The sequence below is a fragment of the Apteryx rowi genome, unplaced genomic scaffold, assembly GCF_003343035.1.
Source record: "Apteryx rowi isolate R43461 unplaced genomic scaffold, aptRow1 scaffold_594, whole genome shotgun sequence".
NCBI lineage: Eukaryota > Metazoa > Chordata > Aves > Apterygiformes > Apterygidae > Apteryx > Apteryx rowi.
This window is the reverse complement of record NW_020450865.1, coordinates 375,267-395,478: the sequence shown is the minus strand read 5'-3', so window position 1 is coordinate 395,478 and position 20,212 is coordinate 375,267. Positions and strand designations below refer to the sequence as shown.

Here is a 20,212-nt window from a genome sequence, read left to right as displayed (position 1 = left end):
ATTCTTKTGTTTTGTTGTTCAAGTTTTTGTGACAATTTAGGATGAAACTAAGTACAAGAACAGGGGAATATCATCAAGACAGAAAACCTATTTTTCTGATCAATTCTACAAATCCTGCCTTGTATGACTTCCTACCTTGGGAAATTCTTTTCTTCTGTATTTTGCAATTAAAACCATACACTATCATTGCGTACACATTTTTCTACTACATGAGGCTATAAGTAGTGTGCATACCTTCTGCTGCAGGTGCTACAGAATTTGGTTTGTCAAAATGGCAGGTGCGCTGTGAACTTTTGCTGTCACATTTCACAGTGCATTTAACAATGATAAAGAATGTCTTAGACTGCTATTCCATTACCAAGATACATTCAAACCTGTCAGTCTTTTTATTTTGCTCCTTTCTCTTCCTTCTATTCTCTCACTCATTTTTGTTCCCCTCCTCTGGGAAATATTGACAAAAAGCAAGCAGATAAATTCTCCGTATCAAAAGGACCTTATTTGCTTATTATCTTTACCAAAAATTGCCTGACACCACCAGCACACAGAACCTGCACCAAATACGTATCTTCAGTTCAGTAGAGAGGACTAAATTCAACACAACTAATACTTGACTCAGGAACACTGGCAGCACTTGGAGACAGTTTACAACTAAAGCACATTACAGAGCTAACATAGCAGCAGGGTAACTCCTATCATGGAAAGACCGATGAAATCATGGTCAGTAAAACACAGACAGCATGCACAAGGTCACAAACTCCCTGCACTCTCACAAACACAATCCCTCAGAAGAGTCTCTACTCTGGAGATGGATGCCTTCATTATAAGCCTATTTCTCCATTCAGTTTTCTTCTCCAATTTGGTTTACTGCTACAATATTTACCATGTGCAGAACAGCTCTTACTACAAAAAACAAACAAACAAAAATATTCTTTAAACCCTGTCTCTGCTTTAAATGTCCTAACTTAAAAACACTATCTGAATGCTGTTTTCCCTTAGTGCTGTAAACAGCCACAACAGTTTGCTCATCTAAAGATGATCAAAGATGCTTCAATAGATTTCTGACTGAAAGAATTCAAATCAGCCTTCTGATATTACAGGAAGCAAACTCCCCACTGAACTTAAATCTCAATTTAGGAAAGTACATTCAGCAGGTAAGAGCATACGAAGATAGTTTACCAGTAGTATTCTTGGAAAAACAAGCTAAAACATTTGAAAAATAGCAACAGGAAAATCCTCTGGAATACTTTAAGCATCAAGAAACTTACAAAGCAAGACAAAAAATAATTTCCTTACACACCGCAATATCTAAATCCACTTATGGAGAATGCAAAAACAAAAGGCTAACATGGCACATTAGGTATGACTGTCTAAACAGTATATTAGCCACAAGTTTGTAATGGTGGCCGAAATTAAACTGAGTCACACCACATTACTCAGTACAGTTTAGATTCATTTATTAGGTAACAGATTTATGGAGTATAGGTACATTTTTATTTTTAAATACTATCAATATACTCAAACTAGCAAATGGCAGAACAAAAGGTCAATGTCCAGACAGTGTCTTAGAGTTTTTCTTTTGCGTTTTGCCATTCCACATACAGTCTGAACTACAACTATTCTCTGAAACCACCCTAAGTTGAAACCACCCCATTTTGAGCAATGGCTTTCTACAGAAAAACTGGAAACAATATACTTAAAAAGGTTTTTCACAAACAGGTAGCATAGGTATATATTATTTTTTGATCAGATAATCTTTCTAATTTATTACTCAGGAAACCCCTCTCCCCCCAAATCTACAAGGTACAACTGGAATCTTTAGTGTTATGTAGTTAAATCTTTAATTATTGAATCTATGCTGCATAATAAACCAAAGCATAGAAATGAGTCTATAGCATAAAAAGGAATGATTGATCTTCATACTGAAGTGAATGTGAATACATATTAATTACTTGCAAATTATGGAGCATTTAAATGTTTGTAAATAGACTGCTTTATGTAGCTTGTTTTTTCAAGTACTTACTGAAATCCTAGAGACAGACACTTAGCACCACGTTTGAATACTGAAAGACTGGTGATGAGCTTTAATAAAAAAGGTACAATTGTACTAAAAGAGAAACTCCAAAAGTTTTATTAGGATTTTAACAGACATTGCAAAAAATATTGCATAATGATTGAAAACATTGTATTTTAAACAAAGTAGCAATGTGGTATCGAGCAAAAGAAAGACTGGAACAACTGTCTACATATGCTGTAAGGAAGATGTACCAGGAAAGGGATATGACATTTTTAAAATTCAAGGGCAAATATGAACAAGAAGCCACATTTTGATAAACTGACTACACACCACAGATGTTTTACAAACTGCATAGCAGCGTTAAAAGAAAAAAAAAAAGAAAAGAAAAAAGAAAAAAGTGTTATCCTAATGATACTGTATTCCTGCATTTGGAGCAGCTTACAAGGCAGAAATTTTGTTTACAACATTGATATTTTAATAGCTCTGGATTCTCATAAAAATAAACTAATTTAACAAAAAAGCCTGTATCTACATTTGAAAACAAAAGTGCATGTATTGAGAAATAGTGTTATCTCTGAAGAACACTGAGTACTTAAAAAGTTCATTTTAGTAGATCAACAATTGATGATAGATGTAGATCTGCACTGTGCTACAAGTGAGATTCTTCCAACACCAGCTCCTATAACTGAGCACCCTCTTCTCCTAAGCAACCAAGACACTTCTGCCTACCCTAAGATTATCAGGGTTCTGGGTAGTTACAAAGAATGCCAAGTACCAAACCCACCACATTCCTGACCAAAAAAAAAAAAAAAAATCAGTAACCCAAAACAGATGTTTTAAAGTAGATTTAGCCATAAACTCAGCCATAAACTCCTCAACATTCAGGATCCTTCCAGTCAGAAAACTACTTTTAAACACTGGAGAGCAGCAGCAAGGAGCCATTAGAGCTAAAAGACAAGAACTGATGAAAGCCTGTCTCCTGCCTTGTACTGAAGAATTTGTGGGTAACAAGCTTACAGCGTGTACTCAGAGAACAGGGTGGTTTCTTTTTAAACCCACCTAAAACCCAGTTGGCGTGGTCAGTTGTACATGGATCCAGATTCTCCTTCCCACATAACTGTGGCAACAGCTAAGAATTACCACAAATACCAATAACTTCTGTTGAGGGTTCACTCCCTTTCTCCCTCCAACCAAAAAAATGAAAGTGTGGAAAGAGGACATATATAGTTTCAAGATCCAGGCAGAGCTTTTGTTTAAGCTCTTCAGTAATTTCAACTCATGGCACTGAAGAACAAGATTTAATTTCTTTCTGGGCACCCTTAGCACTCTGGATAGAAAAAGGCAGTGAATGTTTAGCTGGACTGGACCCAGAATGGGAAATGCACAGATATCAAAATTATGAACTGCAGCCAGACTAGCCATAAACAAGTGTCCAGTACGGAAATTACGAGCAATAAATTTAGCCATTTTTGTAAACATCTCCTTACTAATCTCTTTATTTTTCCTATAATGGAAATATGTACTGTATTTCTTTGTTCCAAGCACTGGTCTGTTTCTGTTTTAGCTTTGTGGCACAGTTGCTAAGTGCAACAGGCTAGAGACACTAACATTAATACAAACAAGTTGGAAAGTCAGTTCAAGTTATTACAGTTTTGCTATACCAGGGCATTTTTCATAGCATGTATTCCCTATTCACAAATGCTTTGTAAGATCTTTTGTTATGGAAGACCGGAAGCAAATTGGAGCTGTTCATTTAACAGAAGTAGTTGAATATATATTTCTGATATGCCTTATGCAAATAATGAATCATGTCTCATCTTATGAAGATGATACATTTAATATTCATATCAGTAATTTAAAATGCTCCTCAAAAAAGCAGCATTTTTATAGAAAAATTAACAGAAAGGAGACAATACATCTCACGATGCCATGAAACAAGTAAAGCCCTTTCATTAGCTGCATTATAAATTCATAACTGTTAATCACATACTTTGAATTCTGACTGCTCAAGCAATTTAACCCTCAGCCAACTGCAGGACAAGGAAAAAAGTTTTTAAATCAGATGTCACTGTAGGTGTGAGAGTAAAAACTAGTATTCCATGTTTTAGCTTTAAAAGTTTTGCTCCCAAAAGTGAAATAATTGTTACTAGTTAAAAAAAAAAAAAATTGTTGATAGGTCAAAAGCAAGTTGTACTAAAAATTAAACTGCTGTAAATCAGAATTCACTTAGATCATTCCTAACATTTTTTTAAATGCTTATCCTAGATCACCTGTTAACTAGGAAGAGCACTAGAACACTGATCTCATGAGAAAAAATGTGCTTAAAAGCTGAATGTTTGTCTGAGACATCTATTATAAAGCTTTGACTTTTTCCTTATCTTTCAAATGTTTGGATGATAATTTGTTATTTAAAAAAAAGACCAAATACAGAGAGCACATTTGGTCAGGATCTTGCCCCACTACAATTCAATGTTTTCTATATAAATGTGCATACCATTAGGAGGCCATTTTTGAAATGCTATCAGTCAACAGAAACCTGGGCACCAGTGATTCAGAAAACACACCTTAGGGTTTTGTTTTTAAATTATATAAGTTAGATAAAACTACCCTGTCCAGCAAGTTCCGAATTTTTCAAACGTTAAGGCAACTTTCATTACTTTCCAGCTAAACAGTATTATAAAAATAAATGTCACTTCAAACCTTATATACACAGTGACAGAGTAGATTTAGCTAGAAAGTATCTTTAGTACATTAATAAAGTGTCACATAGTATTACCGAGGTTATATCAGGTGCTTGAGTGTATGTGCAACTGGAGTGGTTTCAATATTTAAAGTACAGGTTTCAAAACAGAGCGCAGTGAACGTCCTTCTTTAGTGAGTTCTCGTGTTACACACATACATGGCAGTGGAACAGCCTCCTCTCTTCTCTCTACAGCATTATAGCTACATTTCTTCAAATGGTCAGCCATGCTTACGATGTCAGCAAACTTCCACTCATTCACAGTACAGAAGGCTGTACTGAATCGCCAGACCTAGAAAACAAGTTATACTTAGGCTCAAACATACCTAAACTCAGAGTAGGGAATTAAATGTTTGCTATTACTTTCAGACACTCTTTTGGGTCTACTAGAACTCTTGCTAAAAATCAAAATGACAAAGAAACACACAATGCTAATTTTTGGACAGTCAGTCCCAGGCCGATTCAGATTCCAAGTTGAAGGCAGGCACTATTTCTTGTGTCTACAAAGTAGACATGATCAGCAGTTAAATGACAAAGTGCCACATCACCATAAAACACAGTGGAAGTCCATTTCTAAAGTGATCAATTTCTGCAATTCCAAATGACTGCTGCAGATACCCCGGCACTTCAGGGTGGGGGGCAGGAAATGGTGAAAAACATACTATACAGAAGGCACCGAAAGGTTTAAGAATTATTTACATACTTGACTAAAGCATAATATCATGGCAAGGGATAYGATCTTAACAGACAGGCAAAAATTAAAACTGCTTTAAACAGTATAAAAGCATGAAATGCAAACTTTGTAGGTAACTCTCCTGCTTTCAGGGAATATTAGTATTAAAGAAAATCATGAAGTACGTAATTGCTTGATAAACCTCCAGTTTTCCCAAGATTTTAAAATATTAATTTTACATCAAGTAAAAACTGGACAGTCACTACCTCAACTCCTACTTCTTGAAGTGTGGAGAAAACTGAATACATCAGGGAAGTAGCAACTGAACCAACCTGCTTAAACTTTTTGCTAACTGCTGTTCTATGAGACAGCCTGCTTCCTGAAGTGATATCATATCTAAAACCAGTAGTATCAATGGTGACCAGGCAAAATAATAATGCTCAGGGAAAGAGCAGAGACATAGCCAATTTAATAGCTTTTCCCTTTCACCTTCAAAGGAAAAAATAGCTTACCTTTTCTTTTATTTGCCAAGAAGAACTTCCATCTGGGTACTTTCTCTTCTCCCAAAGTAATATCACCATTCCTCGTGCTTGAAGCAAGCTTCCACACACATCTCTCATTAAACGTGACACTCTTGAAAGCTGACATAAACTAAAGCCATCTAGAAAACTAGCAATATGCTGCAGAACCTCAAAAGGTAGACTACTCAGGTGGTCATTGTGCAGTCCAATTAAGCAGCTTTTTGCTGGTTCTACTAATACTGTAGATATGCAAGGCTGAACTCCAAATGACCGTAGGTGGCGGTCATGAATAATTTTTGCTCCTTGCGTTGAAGGGCAGAACCTACGCTGAGAATATGTACACCCATAATATGCCAGTGGACACCTCTGCTCCATCCAGCCATTAAGGCCAGCATGAATGTCACCATGCACATTCTTAAAATGTGAAGAAAATTCATTCCTCCTAAACAACTGTCCACAAACAAATGTAAACATTGAACGTTGTTTTGTTTGGTATCTAGCCACATATTCCAATACCAAATCCAGTCCAAGGGTCTGGAACGGACTTGGATTTGAGAGCTGTGGGTTGGCATGATCACATGCAGAAGCTGAAGCTATTTCCCCCACCATTGTATTTGTGGCCAATATAGCAGATGGGAGAGAAAATGTTTGGGTCCCAAAGTCAACGTGATACACATCGACAGTGCGACTTTCCGATATCCCCCTACCTCCAGGAGAGTCTCCTAGACAAAACAGCAAAGCTGCTGTGATTAGATCAATCCCCTGAAGACCCATGGGATCTTCTGTTATCTCCAAATCTGATGTATCAACAGCTTTGTCTTCTTTTGGTGTGGACCAATAGTGATTAACAAGGAATTTGTATGATCGATGCCGTAAAAGTGAAAAGGCATCTACATTTCTCAGTCTTTCTTGTTCCACCTGTCTCTCTAACATTTCTTCTTCATTAGCATTATGTGGTAGCACATGATTAACACTGCCATTAACTAAGTGATCAGGTGGTATTACTTCTCTAAGTTGTGGTGTTGGAGGGAAGGAACTGCAAGGCTGTAACACTTCATCCTCAGGAGATGCAGTACATTCACCATTTGCTACACTGGATGGTTCTGAATTAGACACACCAAGATCTTCATTCTGGTCCAACACCTTTGAACTTTCATTTTCTACATGAAAGCCATTACACAAAAGTGAAGAATTACTGAGGTTTACATTTAAGTCACGTTTTTGCATTAAATCATAACAAATATCACTAGAACCATTTTGTTCCATTTGTGAATTTTGACTTAGGCTATCAAAGTTAATTCCAACTGCTCCTATGTTATCTTCATCTGGATATTCATGGTCAGACTTTTCATCCTGAATAATCCCATTAGATGCTTGTTCTTTAATCTCCGTGTCTTCTCTCCTTTCATATGGTGAAACGCAGAGCCTTGAACTTAACATACTGATGTCCCTTGTAGCGGTATTCAGGATATCCAGAGCAGCAGCTAAACTTCTTGTTGTTTCTACAGTAGCTTGATAAAGTGCACCATAAGAATCTTCATCTACAGGCATCAAACCATTTGAACACACTGCATCTGGGGCACTTGATTTGACAGAGGTTTGCTCTCTGGATTCTGATATTTGATCAGCTGCTTTTGACATCATAGTTGCTACTTTAAGTGATTCTAGTAACATGCGCTGGTCTTGAAGGGCTAAAGCCATATCTAGCTGCTCCACTTCATCAACATCTTTACTCAGATTTTCATAAGATTTTCGGTCTGCATAACTGACCGGCCATCTATTCCACTCCATGGTACAACATACCACACTTGCAGGACAAACTTCTAGATGATCAGCAATTTTATTTCGGGCTACTATGAAGGGACATCCAAAGCCACTATTCAAACAAGGCACTCTTTCAAGTGGACATAAAATGCGATGTTCCTCAGCTTTACATGAATGAAAAACTGCTCCACAAACCAAAGGGCAGCCAATCAAATCACAGGAAACGCCAGGCTCTGGTCTGGTCATACAGCGACGACTGACACAGTTTACACAGTGCAAATGCTGTTGATGTTCCTCCATGACTGTAAATCCAATTCTGAGTGAAGAGAAAGGAGACAGAAAGGTATAATACTAATTTAATATCATTAATAATTACTAGCAGTTATTCACAGTTTTGCATTCTCTGTATGTGTGGAGAGATGCATGTTAACACAACATGAACTGATCAGTAGCCCTTTAAGAGAACAAGTATGTAACATTTTATCTTAAAAAATGGTGTTTAAAAGTTCCACTGAAGATTGAGGATATACATTTATACAAGAGTTCAAGACATATTCCACACATTTGTATTCACTAGATATGAAATACACAACTCAAAAAAAAAAAATGTTGTACAGTACTTCCCTCTGAAGCAGCTCTTGTGCCCCTTTCCATTTCAAATGGATATTTCAACTAAAAATGAAGCATCGTCACTGACTATCTCCTATCACTTAAAATCCAAGACCATATGACTCTACAGAGGAGGGAGAAGAAACAGAGGAACCCAGATTCATTCTCATCTGTGTTACACCTCCAGTTCTCTAAAGAGGCGTCCTGTTTCCTAGGCTGCTTGCTATGACCTATGCTTCTTAGTCCCTCTTCATGCAGTTCCATCTAAGGCAATCTGCAACATTCAGTGTGCATCTCAATCTCCTGTTGTGTGCCATTCTCCCCCCCCACACACACACACTTCTGCATAGACAGCACTCCTCTACAATAGCTTCTCACTTTTTTTTTTTTCCCCTCTAATCTATAGCCTCTTATTTTTACAGTAGCTGTTGCACAAAGGTAGCAATTACACCATGCATTCAAAATAAATCTTTTCATTTCACTGAAAACTTCTACACAGAACTCCAGTGCCCAACATGGCTCTATGTACACCTCCAGTTCTACCTACAAAAAGGTGCTTTTTTCCCCCCACACCCTGTGACCCTCCCTAATTACAATACAGATAGTTCAAAGTGTAAGGGTAATGTGGCAACTTTACATAACCAGGCCAAACAGCAACACAAAGTCAGTTAAAAATCCATGAGTATTCTATTAAAACACATACTGCCACACAAAAAAAATGAATTCTTTGTTGTGGTATGGAGAAAAGAGTAAAATTTGTGTCTTTGTACCATACTTCCAAAAGCTCTGATACTCTTTATTAGCTCGAGCACAGGCCCATGCAAATGTCCAAGCCCTCCTCTATGCTCTAATATAATGCTCTCAGAAATTACACCACTAGGGATGACTGTTCAGAGATATCAGTGAATGAACTACACAGAGGCTGAGCTCAAAACATTTTGTTAAAATACACTGTTCAGTTTCTTCTTTTCTTTATCCCCCACCTTCCAAAATTATTTTTATTGAAAAATAAAATACTTGCAGAATTTAAGATTAATAGAAGAGAAATGGTTCCTTATTGTATTCTACTGGCCAGCAAGTATCCTCATGTAGTGTCTTCAGTTGAAACACTGCAGTTTTAATGAATTAAAACTTCTTAAATTAAAAATATTCAAAACTGACTGTAAAAATAAAACTGATTAGTATTACTCCTTTTGTTCAAGCTGAAAGTAAGAGAAAACAAAATAGCATTTTAGGCACTCGACTTTAGACTATTTAAAGCATTTAATTAAATTTCTATGTGACACTTACTTCAGATGTATTCTTTTAATATTTTGAAATTCATGCCAACTTTAAGTAGCAATCAGATCTCATACCTCCATCCCTTGTAATGTAGATAGCTCAAATGTTTTAGCCACCCACTCTTCTGAACACTTCTAACAAAGAAGCATATGTGCTACACTTAGCAGGCAAAACACAGCTGAATTTAAAGAGAGAATAACAAATAAGTTTCCTCATCACACATTGTCAAGTGTGCCACTCACTGAACTTCGTGGCTGATCTGCTAAAGGTTTTAGCAAACCTCTCTGGCACACAACCTGCTTTCACCTTACATATTAAGTCAGATAGCAGCTACAGCCAAGAGCTGAAATATGTTCCATGAAGAATCAAAAAGCGAAAATTACTGGACTTCTGTGAGAAAGCAATCTTATTCCTAGTTCCTCTGCCAAACCCCTCTTTTTAGGCAATTCCTGCCAAATATATACACATCTGCATTAATGAACCTATTTTCTTCTATTAAGAGAATTTTCACTATTATAAAATTTTACCCTTACTTTTACAATAATAAGTTACTTAATGTTAAAGATATTCTTTCATCATATAGTTTTTTTAATAAACAACCATCTCCCACCTATGTTCTCCTACAGCCTACATTCAACTTCTAATATTGTATAAAGAATCCCACAAAGGAAGGGTCTTGAAGATGGCCAGCCATATTAGCAGCTTAGCTGCAAGCTCAAGAGACATTTTTACATGGTTATTTTTCACATCTCTGCTTTTTAACTAGGTATTCATTATACACCAGCCATCAAAACTACTTCCACTAGGTAAGTAGTGGGATATATATATATATATATATATATATTGCTGAGATCATTGGGTTTCTACTGAAAAAGAGCTGGGAATTGTACTGTTCAGGAAACAGCGGCATAAGAGTTACATAGCAGTAACCAGGAAAGGGGTACTTTCCACTCTGCTTTTATGGGTAGGACTCCACTGGAAAAATGGGTTTTGTTAAAATTGCTGTGAAATTGACTGCAGAATATAACCATGGTAAGAAAGTTTTAAACACTCATTGAAAGCATGAGATACTTATCAGACACTTACAATTCAAACTCACCAACAATCCCAAGAAACTCTAGCTAAATTCAAAAACTTCTTTTTGGAGATATTCCAGTACAACCTACAACTGTCTATCTAGCAGGCATGAAGGGTGAAAAGAAAAAAAAAAAAAAAACATGCACCCCACTCTTCCTCAACCACTGAAACCTTCCAAGTTTTGCATCAATACTGAAACCAAACTCCAATTTTCCTGGAGTCAACAAATGAGTAGAGATCAGAAGGGTCTCGGATTATGTGTGCATTTTAAAACACTCGATACACAAAATGGAGATACATTAAGTCCTGAAAGACAACTGCTAGCTGCTAACTCACCTGCCCCCATCAGGCCCAGCCCTTGCTCCATAAATCTAAACACAGTGCTGCTCCCATAAAACAAGACAACAAGCAGTCCTGTAGCAGCAAAGCTTAATCAGTTTCCTACAATTATGTTTAAAAAACCCATATATTACTACTTACTTGCAAAAAAACTATGCACCTTGCTCACTTCAAGATGGCCAGATATGAGCCATTTGCAGACCAGAATGCAGGTTTGTTAACTAGAGCACACCGCTGTGCTAGCTCAGTTATACTGCTCCTAGGTCAAAGCTGGCTSGCATTCAGACAGCTCAGAACACAGTCAAAGCGAGCTCATGTCTGCCTGCACCATTTGTGTAGACATACCCTAAATTAGTCAACCATCATTAAATACTGTCTTTAAATAGCCTATGTGAGCTTACACAGAAGAACATTCTATTAAGACAGTAAAACATCCTCCTCCCTAGCATACTATCTTGGTCTTTACAAGTCAGATTGTGAAACCCGAGTTGTGTGATTATACCAGCTTTTATCAAGCTCCAAGACTCCTTTCAGGCATTAGCTAATATTCACCAAAACTTAATGATCTCACACACACAAATGAAAGTTTGAAGTGCATAGGAAAGAGATAATCTGCTGAAAACATCAAATACCACTGACAGACAGTGTACAAAGGCCAGATCAGACACTAAAAATACCATGTTTTGGTTAGGTAGATGCTAATTTAGTCCTATAACAAAGGCCTGTGATTGTTTTTATAAAAAAGCAGTTATGCATGTGATCAGTTAAATAGCTGAAGTAACCTATTCCCTCAGTTTCCTTAAATCAGAATGTTAGACGTCACTAAAAAGTCTGATATTACTTGCCATTTCTCTTAAAATTTGAATCCATTGGCACCTTAAATAATTTAAGATCTCTTTGGACATCAGTAGAACATCAGCATGACATTCACCAAAATTCTGTGTGCTCCTCAGGCCTTAATTTCATAGCACTTGCTGTAGAACTTCAGTTTAGTCAGAATGTCACATTTTATTTATAGCTTACTAGAAAGGCCTTTTATGCATTTTAAATGTCCTTTTCACACATTTCTTCTTTTAGTGCCTGGCCTTCAAACCCCACAACTATTTTGTGGAGTCATGAGTTCCTGGATTGCTTAACTAGTTAAGACTTTTCATACAATTCAGTTATCCAAACATAAATTTTAAGTCCAAATACAAAAGTTAATCAAACAACCCTATCAAACAGGCATCAGGTGAAACAAAAGGATATTATCTCTAAAATTTGAATATTCATCAATCAGCTAATGGTCACTACTCATTCAATTCTGTAAATTATGTATTATTGTGAACTACAACTTAGCATCTTTTGGATTCACAGATTAAAAGCATCCACACGTGAATCATTTTTCTTTGAAGTAGCACAACTAATATATCCCTAGTATCACACTGAAAACTAGAAGCAGGACCCTCTTCCCAAACATTGTCTTGTAMAGAAGAAAAAATAATATTGGGCAAAGCAGAGCTAAAGAAAATTCTTGCTGCATGTAACAATGTCTAAACTTGTACTTTGAGTTACTCTGAGATACAAAATTGAAAGAGCTAGCAAATATAGTTGTTGTTGCAAACTGACCAGAAGAAAAATACCAGTCATTAAAACAGGCACTGGCGAGATTTATAGTGTTTATACCCTACTGTGTTCCTTACCAAAATTTGGTAAGAAGTCAGAATGTCAAATCAGTGACTACAGCAAGAAAGAACAGCTGTCCTTTTCTGATAGCCTAATGTCAGCAACTAGGTTGAGTTCATATGAGATGCTTAAGTATGCATACTTGACTATTACTAGCAGAGAAAACTAAAAATACATCCAGTTCCAGTGAGGTGACCACTGCTCTCAGAATTTGTGCAATCACTTGATGTTATTGTACATACTATACAGTCAGCTGACCAAATCAGCCAGAACATGCTTTGAAAATCTGTCATAATTAAAAGGATTAAAATTCCAGCTGCTACAGCCACATGATTTTCAGTTGCTGTTGTAACATAAATATTAAAATAGCATAATAAGGGTTTCAAACAGTCACTACACAATACTTCAGCTGCAAGTGGGAGCTCTCACTGTCTCCTCCACTGCAAAGTATAAGATGCTGTACTTAGTATTATCAAACTCAATGTCTGCTTACTTACTTTCCCCTATGTAAATTCCTTTGTACCAATCAGATATGAAACCACAGTGACTATTCCCGCTGTTGGAACCCTCTGTTACTCAGCCACCTTTTATTCAGCAAACCTATAAAAGCTCAATTGTCTTTGAGACTCTTTCCTCTTTCATATCTGATTAAATTGGCCAACAGTTTCTTAAATTACTGGTTTAAGGAAGCAGATGAACAGAGAGACACAAGCAGTGCTGCTACGGGTTAAATTCCCAGGGGCGTCCGAAACCACCCACAGGCAGCCAGATACATGCAAAATAGTCTTAAAAAAAAAGTTTTGGAGGGTGCGACTTAAACAAAAGAACACACTGCCATGCTCCTGAACCTCCCACCTTTTACCCATGTATGCGGCTAAAAGGTCTATAGCTGTGGCTAACTAGGCTCATAACATGTGGAAACTATACATTTTAGAGGGCAAAGGGACAAGATTTAAGTGACATTTGTATATAAAAATAAATAAAAAAGCATCATTCACAGATTTTCACGAGTTGAAAAGGTAAGAGGTATAAAAAAGTTTTAGAATACTTTGCCAAAATAGAATTGGTAGATAACAGATAAATATTGAACGAGCTATTTTATTTTTCTATATTGTACCACACATGGGAGAATAACTATCATTCACCTTGACCACTAGGTCTACCAGATGCCTTAAGCAAGCTTTGTAGTCTTCCAGAAAGTGAGTTTTTCATGTCTTCTCATTCCTATCTAGCACAAAAAGTATAATAATTTTCACATCTACAAAACACCTCAGTCTGTTACTACAATAAGCATGGCCACATTAACTGTCTAGTGTGCATGTTACACTTTTTGATTATTATTTTTTGTTTCATCAGTTTTCAGATGATAGATGGATTCTGTGAACTGGGAGTTCTATAAAAACTTTTTTGACATTGTTTCAACCCAACAAATGGCAAGTGCCACCACTAGTTGCCACCCCTGCTGGAAGTGAGCAATAAAAGGCAGATCTAACTCTACTCCTCAAGACTCCACAATGACTAAGGTTAAGCAGTCCCATTCTGAAGCTTCTCCAAAGCCAGTGCAGCCTCACATTAGGGAGCTGGCTACCTCAAACTCTCATTAAATGTTTCTCCACAGGAAACACAATAGGAAGCAGGGACCTACAGCAAAGTTAATCTAATGCTGCATTAACTTCCAACTACTTTTTAAAATGTTAAATTCAGAAGAACAGCAAACAACATTACAAATTACTAGTTATTAAAATGAAACAAGAGGTGATAAATTTAAAAGGTATGTGCCTCAGTAGCATAGGTTGGCTGTCTTTTATGCTTTACATACCACAGAATTTTTTATACAGTTTTTCTGTTTTCAGAAAGAAGTTCTGAAAGGAATTTTATGAAGCCCTGTATTTCTCCAGATTAGTTCACTCCAGACATGCTTTTAAGAAGTAGTTTTTTCAGGTGCCACACTTCCACCTTCAACCTTAGGGGATACAAAGCACCTTTTTTCTCTCAGATCATCAGGACAGCCCTAGCTTCCATTACAGCTAGGCAGACTGGAGTTGTTAAAAACTACATTCAAAATATTTGGATAAATCATCATTTACTGCATTCTTAAACAGTGTAAACTGATCCATAACAAAAAAGAGAGCATCTTCCCTGGCTGGTACTGACTGGCAGATGTGGGACACACTAGAGTAAGGGTTTTGGGTTTTTTTGTTTGTTTGTTTTTAAATCACTGAATTCATAAGAATGAGCTTGAAATACTAAAGCCCAAACTATTACACAAACAGTATGTTACCTTCACCATTATCATCACAGGCTATGACAATTTCTAGATACTACACAATAGCAGCAGAAAAAGGTCATGCTCAAAACACAGCTTCTTATTGCAAGAAAATATACAGGGGGATACACACTCCTGCAAGATTCTACTTTTATCAATGATCTAGCATATAATGAATGATCAAAGCATTGGCATGTACTGACTGCTTTCTGAAGCATCATTTAAAAAGTTAAAAAGGACTAAAAAACCAGAAACCTCTAACCACAACAAAAATAATGATCAGCAGAATTCTAAAAATGTAGCTTCTGTGATTTTAACCCTAAAAAGAAAAGATTTTCCAAATCTTACCCCCCACCCCCACCCCAAACTTCCTAGTTATAGGAGCTGACTTGTATTTTGTATTCTTTTCAGTAACTCTTTAGAAGCTCCTTTTTCCCCAGGGCTAAACCCCTTCCTCCCCTTCAGAGGATTCAGCTAGGTATTTCCTCCCAAATAATTTCAGATTAAAAAAAAAAAAAAAAGAATTCAAGGGAAAACAAAACACTGTTATGACTAAAGTGGACCTCCAATGGTGCCCCATCAGTCTGACTTGTTCTGTTTTAGAACGCAAGCTCTGATGGAATGGGAATACACTTCTATCACTATCAAATTCTATGAACATTAAAGATCAAAAAGCTTTTCCTTAGAGTACTTTTGTGACAGATCTGCCATGCATTCTTGACTTCTTGACACATTCCCCAAATAAGAAGGCTAAAAGTCTCAATGTGCCGTTAGCCACACACTACCACAGGACCACCACACCGAGAACAGCTATGCTTGGTGCATGGCTCAGGCACAAAAGCACTCTACCTGTTGAGATGGTGACAGGACAGAATCAGCTAGAGAGACAGCAGATTTCATGTGTAAAGCACTTCTGAATTTGAATTCAGCACAACTCCTTGATTGCTGCAGACTCTGCAAAAATGAGATCAGAAATAAAGTTTCATTTCAGGTATACAGATTGCTTTCCATATGCACAATCCTTTGAAAAAGTCACATGCTTACAGTATCTGGAGCTACAAATGGTTAAACATTTGCATTTTTTATGGAAACTAAACAAATTTTTAATAGACTTTGCAACCACAATGTATGTTCTGTCATTCTAGTTTATTGCCTGTTGTTAGTCAGACTAGACGGTTATTCATTACATTGAAGGCTAAAACAGACTATTAAAAATTATTTACTATGACCTGCTTCACTTAGTCCTTCGGTGTGGCCCACCAGCAAACATTTAAGAAAAAAAATGCATTAAGATTCAAGACTAATTTCAAGATTGCACCAGCTGGAAAACTAAAAAAAAAAATGTTTTAAAGTTTAATTATTTTTACAAACTGCATTTTATCTTTGATAAAATTTATCCATCTTCACTCTTGAGACAGAAGAACTTACTAAATAGCTGCTTAATATTAAAGGACTTTTACAGTAAAAAGAATCTTCTTCCATGTGTTCATACCCATGGATTACTATTAAAACTTAATAGATATGGTAGAGAGGTGAAATACTCCCCAAGAAGTGATGTCCTTATCCCCAGACATCAGCTCCCAACTATTCCAGAAATAAATAAAAAGGAAGCAATCAAAAATTTCTTAAAAGTCATAAGCAAAACTATTGCAAAAATAATTCATTCTATATTACAGTAGGCAGATTTAGCCACCCAAAAGAAGCCAAAAATCCATCCTTCGTCTTATATAATATTTTAATTCATACATGTTGCAGCAGAACTCCTGACCTCTATATTTATAGCGATCAGGCCAAAACTCTTGCTAATAGACCATTTCAGGTCTTACTACACAAGTTTAACCAGTTCCCATAGCAAAATAAGAAAACAAATTTAAAATAAATGGAACGTGAACACATCATAGGCTGAAATGCAGATGTAATACACTCTGTACAGAGTAGGGTTTTTTTGTTTTATTAAAAATATAGCCTTGTTAGTGGCATAAGGCCTGATATGCCAAAAGTAGTTAGAACACAAACATTCTAACAGGACACCACTGGATCAGATATAATACTAAAGTTGAAAAGATAGGTTTTGTCCTAAAATAGTTTACAACTTAAAAACACAATAGAAAGGGTAGAAGAACAAGAACAAAGATGGTATTCAGAACTTCAACCTTTTCTATTTTCAAGTATTTAACCTTCATATCAAACATGCACCTATTATTTGCATATTTATATGCACCTATATAAATTGCAGCACCTAGCAGACTTTTTTTGTTCTTCCAAACTACTTGGTTTTAAAAGCAATGGAAATATTACTTTAGATTTTTTTTAATTTGTATTTTGTACTATTTTCTAAAAAAACGTATTCCAAATAGTTGATGACAGGAAGCTGGGAACATATCTTATAATGAACATGTACTGGTAACTTTCAAAATACCAGCTCTACAATGTGTTTTAACTTGAACAAAGAAGTGAGGAGGAAAAAAAAAACCCACAAAGATCTGCACTTTGAGTTTGTAGTAGGGTTTTAGGGCATACAATGAGTCATCAATTTCTGATCTCCAATATAAATGTAGACTGTCTTTTCCAAATGTCAACAGGCACGAAGCTATTCTTTTTTTTTTTTTTTTTTTTAAAAGACTGCAGCCAAACTTTCCCATCCAAATACATTCCATAGCTGGTGATAATAGTGACTCAGCTAAAACAAGTTTTGTAAGAGCATTACAACTATAAAGAAAGCACACACACAAGCACACACAGAAAGATCTTATTTGCTAAGAATCTGTCATACTCCAGCCAATTTCTCTCTTCCTTAGGACTCCTGGAAAACTACAGTTTCTACTGAAAATGCTTCTAAACAGAAAAATATGAAGTTTAACCTTAAAAAACAAACAAAAAAACCCACCATCCACCTTCAGGCATCTATATAAAAAGTCTGAACCAGGTATCAGTATTCAGTGAAAAACATGAACCATTGACTTACGTTTCATATCAAGAGTTGTGACTATGCCAATTAGAATTTCACCTCACTGTATCTCTCAAGTGCTCATGCCTTAAGTTTAAACCTATCAGGCTTTCAGCATGATTTCACATTAAGAACTTGGATCAATTTTTGGCATTTGGTAAACAGCAGTGCAGTCTGCCCAAATAGATGTTCTACAGGTCCTAAGGACATGCAGGGTATTTTAGATTCAAGTGGTATTAACAGATTGGAATAAAATAAAAGACACATCAAGTGTCACAAAGTATGTATTACAAGACTCACCTCAAAAACTGCTCAAAACAGTACCCTGCAAAGTAAGTCAAAATCTAGAGCTCCCCTGCAATTTTAACTATTTTGTCTTGTTTTAGACCAGTTTAAGTTACATGATTTTTCCATCTTTTTCCTTTATCCAATGTAGAGACTAGATAGAGGACAGAGACATAAGCAAGCTTACATAGTATTTCTTCTTAACCCTCAATAATGTAACTATTTATTTATTTATGCTCTGTTCAGGAATATATTTGTTATACAATCTAAGTGACACATCAAAAAAAAAAAATCAAGTTATCTTTATTCTTATTGGGCAGAAAAGGAAATTGAAAGTTACTTGTCACTAATACACTGACCACTAATGAGAGCCTGATGCTCTGCTCCCATCTCTATATCACTGGATCTCATTGCCAGAGGCAAACAGCATCTGCTTCATTTGAGAGAGAGCTCACCAAATAAATAGGTTTACCAATTTGTAGAAAATTTAATTTTTTATTTTAAGTTTAGGTCAATCTGACTGAATACAAAAGCATATAGGTTTGTTACCAAGGTGAAATCCAGAGCTCCTTCAAGAACTTAATTGAAGACTAACAGCAATATGATTTTTTTCTTCACCAGGGTACTGCAGGAGGCCCTTTAGTACCTATGTCAAAAACTGGGTTTTCCAAAAACCTGCAGAAAGCTTGCCAGAAAGCTTCCAACCAGGCATTGCTGGTTGGAATGAACTCAGCACTTCTTTTGGCCATTAAACTTCTAACATCAAAGCAGGAGACAAGGAAAATAAAGAAAGATTAAGAAGTGAATTGACTAAAAGACCAATTTAGTGCCTAAGAGAAAGAGCAACCAAGAGGCAGAATAAAAACATTGCTTTTGCCCATTCAGCTGGGATTCTCCTGTTCTCTGAACACTTTCCAAATTGTGAAAAGGCTGGGACAGAGATCCCACAAAAAAGATGCAGCTCTCTACATAACCCAAATTTACCCTCTGAATCTATTTCTCCTCTGGATGAAGCTGGGTTGCTAAGAAAAAAATACGCAAAAATATTTAGGTGCATATACAGTGGAAAGCACGTTAAGGTTCCCAATGCACTTTCCAGTCTTCTAGGTATTTAACTTGCCTATTGGTTGAAGCTCTTTTAATATTTTTGCACTTTTGGGAGAGGGGAAAAACCATAAATAAGCATCACTAACATCCTCACCATCATGTATCACTGGAGAAGTGCAAATCCTAACCTTCCAAATCACAGCACAAGCTAAGCTGTATGATAATAGCAAGCAGCAGACAGCAGCTGTCCAGGGAAAGGACTTACCCATCTGTGTTATACACTGATTCCAAAGAAGGCAGAGAGACTTCTCTTGTCCAGAGTGCTAGCACAAGCAAGGTGATGTTGCAGCAGCACAGGCCCAGCTTTAGATTAGTATGCTAATACACACTTATTTTGGCACACTAACAATAAAACCAGCAAAAGGGAAACAAGGATTATGAAAAGCTCCTCAGCCAAATCTGAGTAGAACTTTATGGAACAAAAGAAAAATGTCTCTCCAGCCCATGGGTTTTCTCCCTGGAGAATTCAAAAGATCTGCTGCAAACAGCAGCAGGAGCTTTGAAAGTGAGGCTACATGGCTGTTGTAAGGTGTATGCCCTTCAAAGAAGTTACTGTTATCTCCTGATACACTTGAGTGCTGATCTTTAGGGTTACAGGAGTACAGCTATGCAACCTTCTTCACCTTTATAAAGGAGAAAGAGCTTCCAGTGCACATCTACAACCCCTCAAGAAAGGAATTGAGAGAGAGACAAAAATCCAGAGAGAAAACATCCTCTTGCATAATCTGAGCGCAGCTGCTCGAAATACACAATCACAGAGGATTAGAGAAGGATTTCAGCAATACCTCTGGATTATTTGCCCTCTTCCCCTCTCCTTCCATGCAGGAAGGAGCCACTCTGATTTCGGTCCCGACAGTACCAGGCCGACCCGGGTTCTGCCCCTTCCCACGTGCTGCCGCCGACACCCTGGATAGCGCTGGCGGC

At 36.7% G+C, this 20,212-nt stretch overlaps 1 protein-coding gene across 2 annotated transcripts; it reads right to left on the bottom strand.

Moving 5' to 3' along the window:
• Window positions 1-2,105: 2,105 nt before the first annotated feature.
• On the bottom strand, window positions 2,106-20,201 carry FBXO30 (F-box protein 30). Of its 2 annotated transcripts, none has more exons than XM_026082800.1 (4): window positions 19,494-20,201; window positions 15,799-15,903; window positions 5,940-8,028; window positions 2,106-5,046 (listed from the first exon to the last, which is right to left on the bottom strand). In XM_026082800.1, exons 3-4 carry the CDS (start codon window positions 8,010-8,012, stop codon window positions 4,843-4,845), a joined length of 2,277 nt encoding a protein of 758 aa, XP_025938585.1. In that variant the 5' UTR covers window positions 8,013-8,028; window positions 15,799-15,903; window positions 19,494-20,201; the 3' UTR covers window positions 2,106-4,842. The 2 variants fall into 2 exon arrangements, with proteins under 2 accessions (XP_025938585.1, XP_025938586.1); XM_026082801.1 differs by having other exon boundaries at window positions 20,074-20,201.
• Window positions 20,202-20,212: the final 11 nt, after the last annotated feature.

Bases quoted from the DNA above. Each gene is read 5' to 3' on its own strand.
- FBXO30 (XM_026082800.1), bottom strand. From the start codon at position 8,012: ATGGAGGAACATCAACAGCATTTGCACTGTGTAAACTGTGTCAGTCGT. The intron at 5,047-5,939 runs GTAAGCTATTTT...CTTGTTTTCTAG, and splicing joins CTTGGCAAATAAAAGAAAAG to GTCTGGCGATTCAGTACAGC.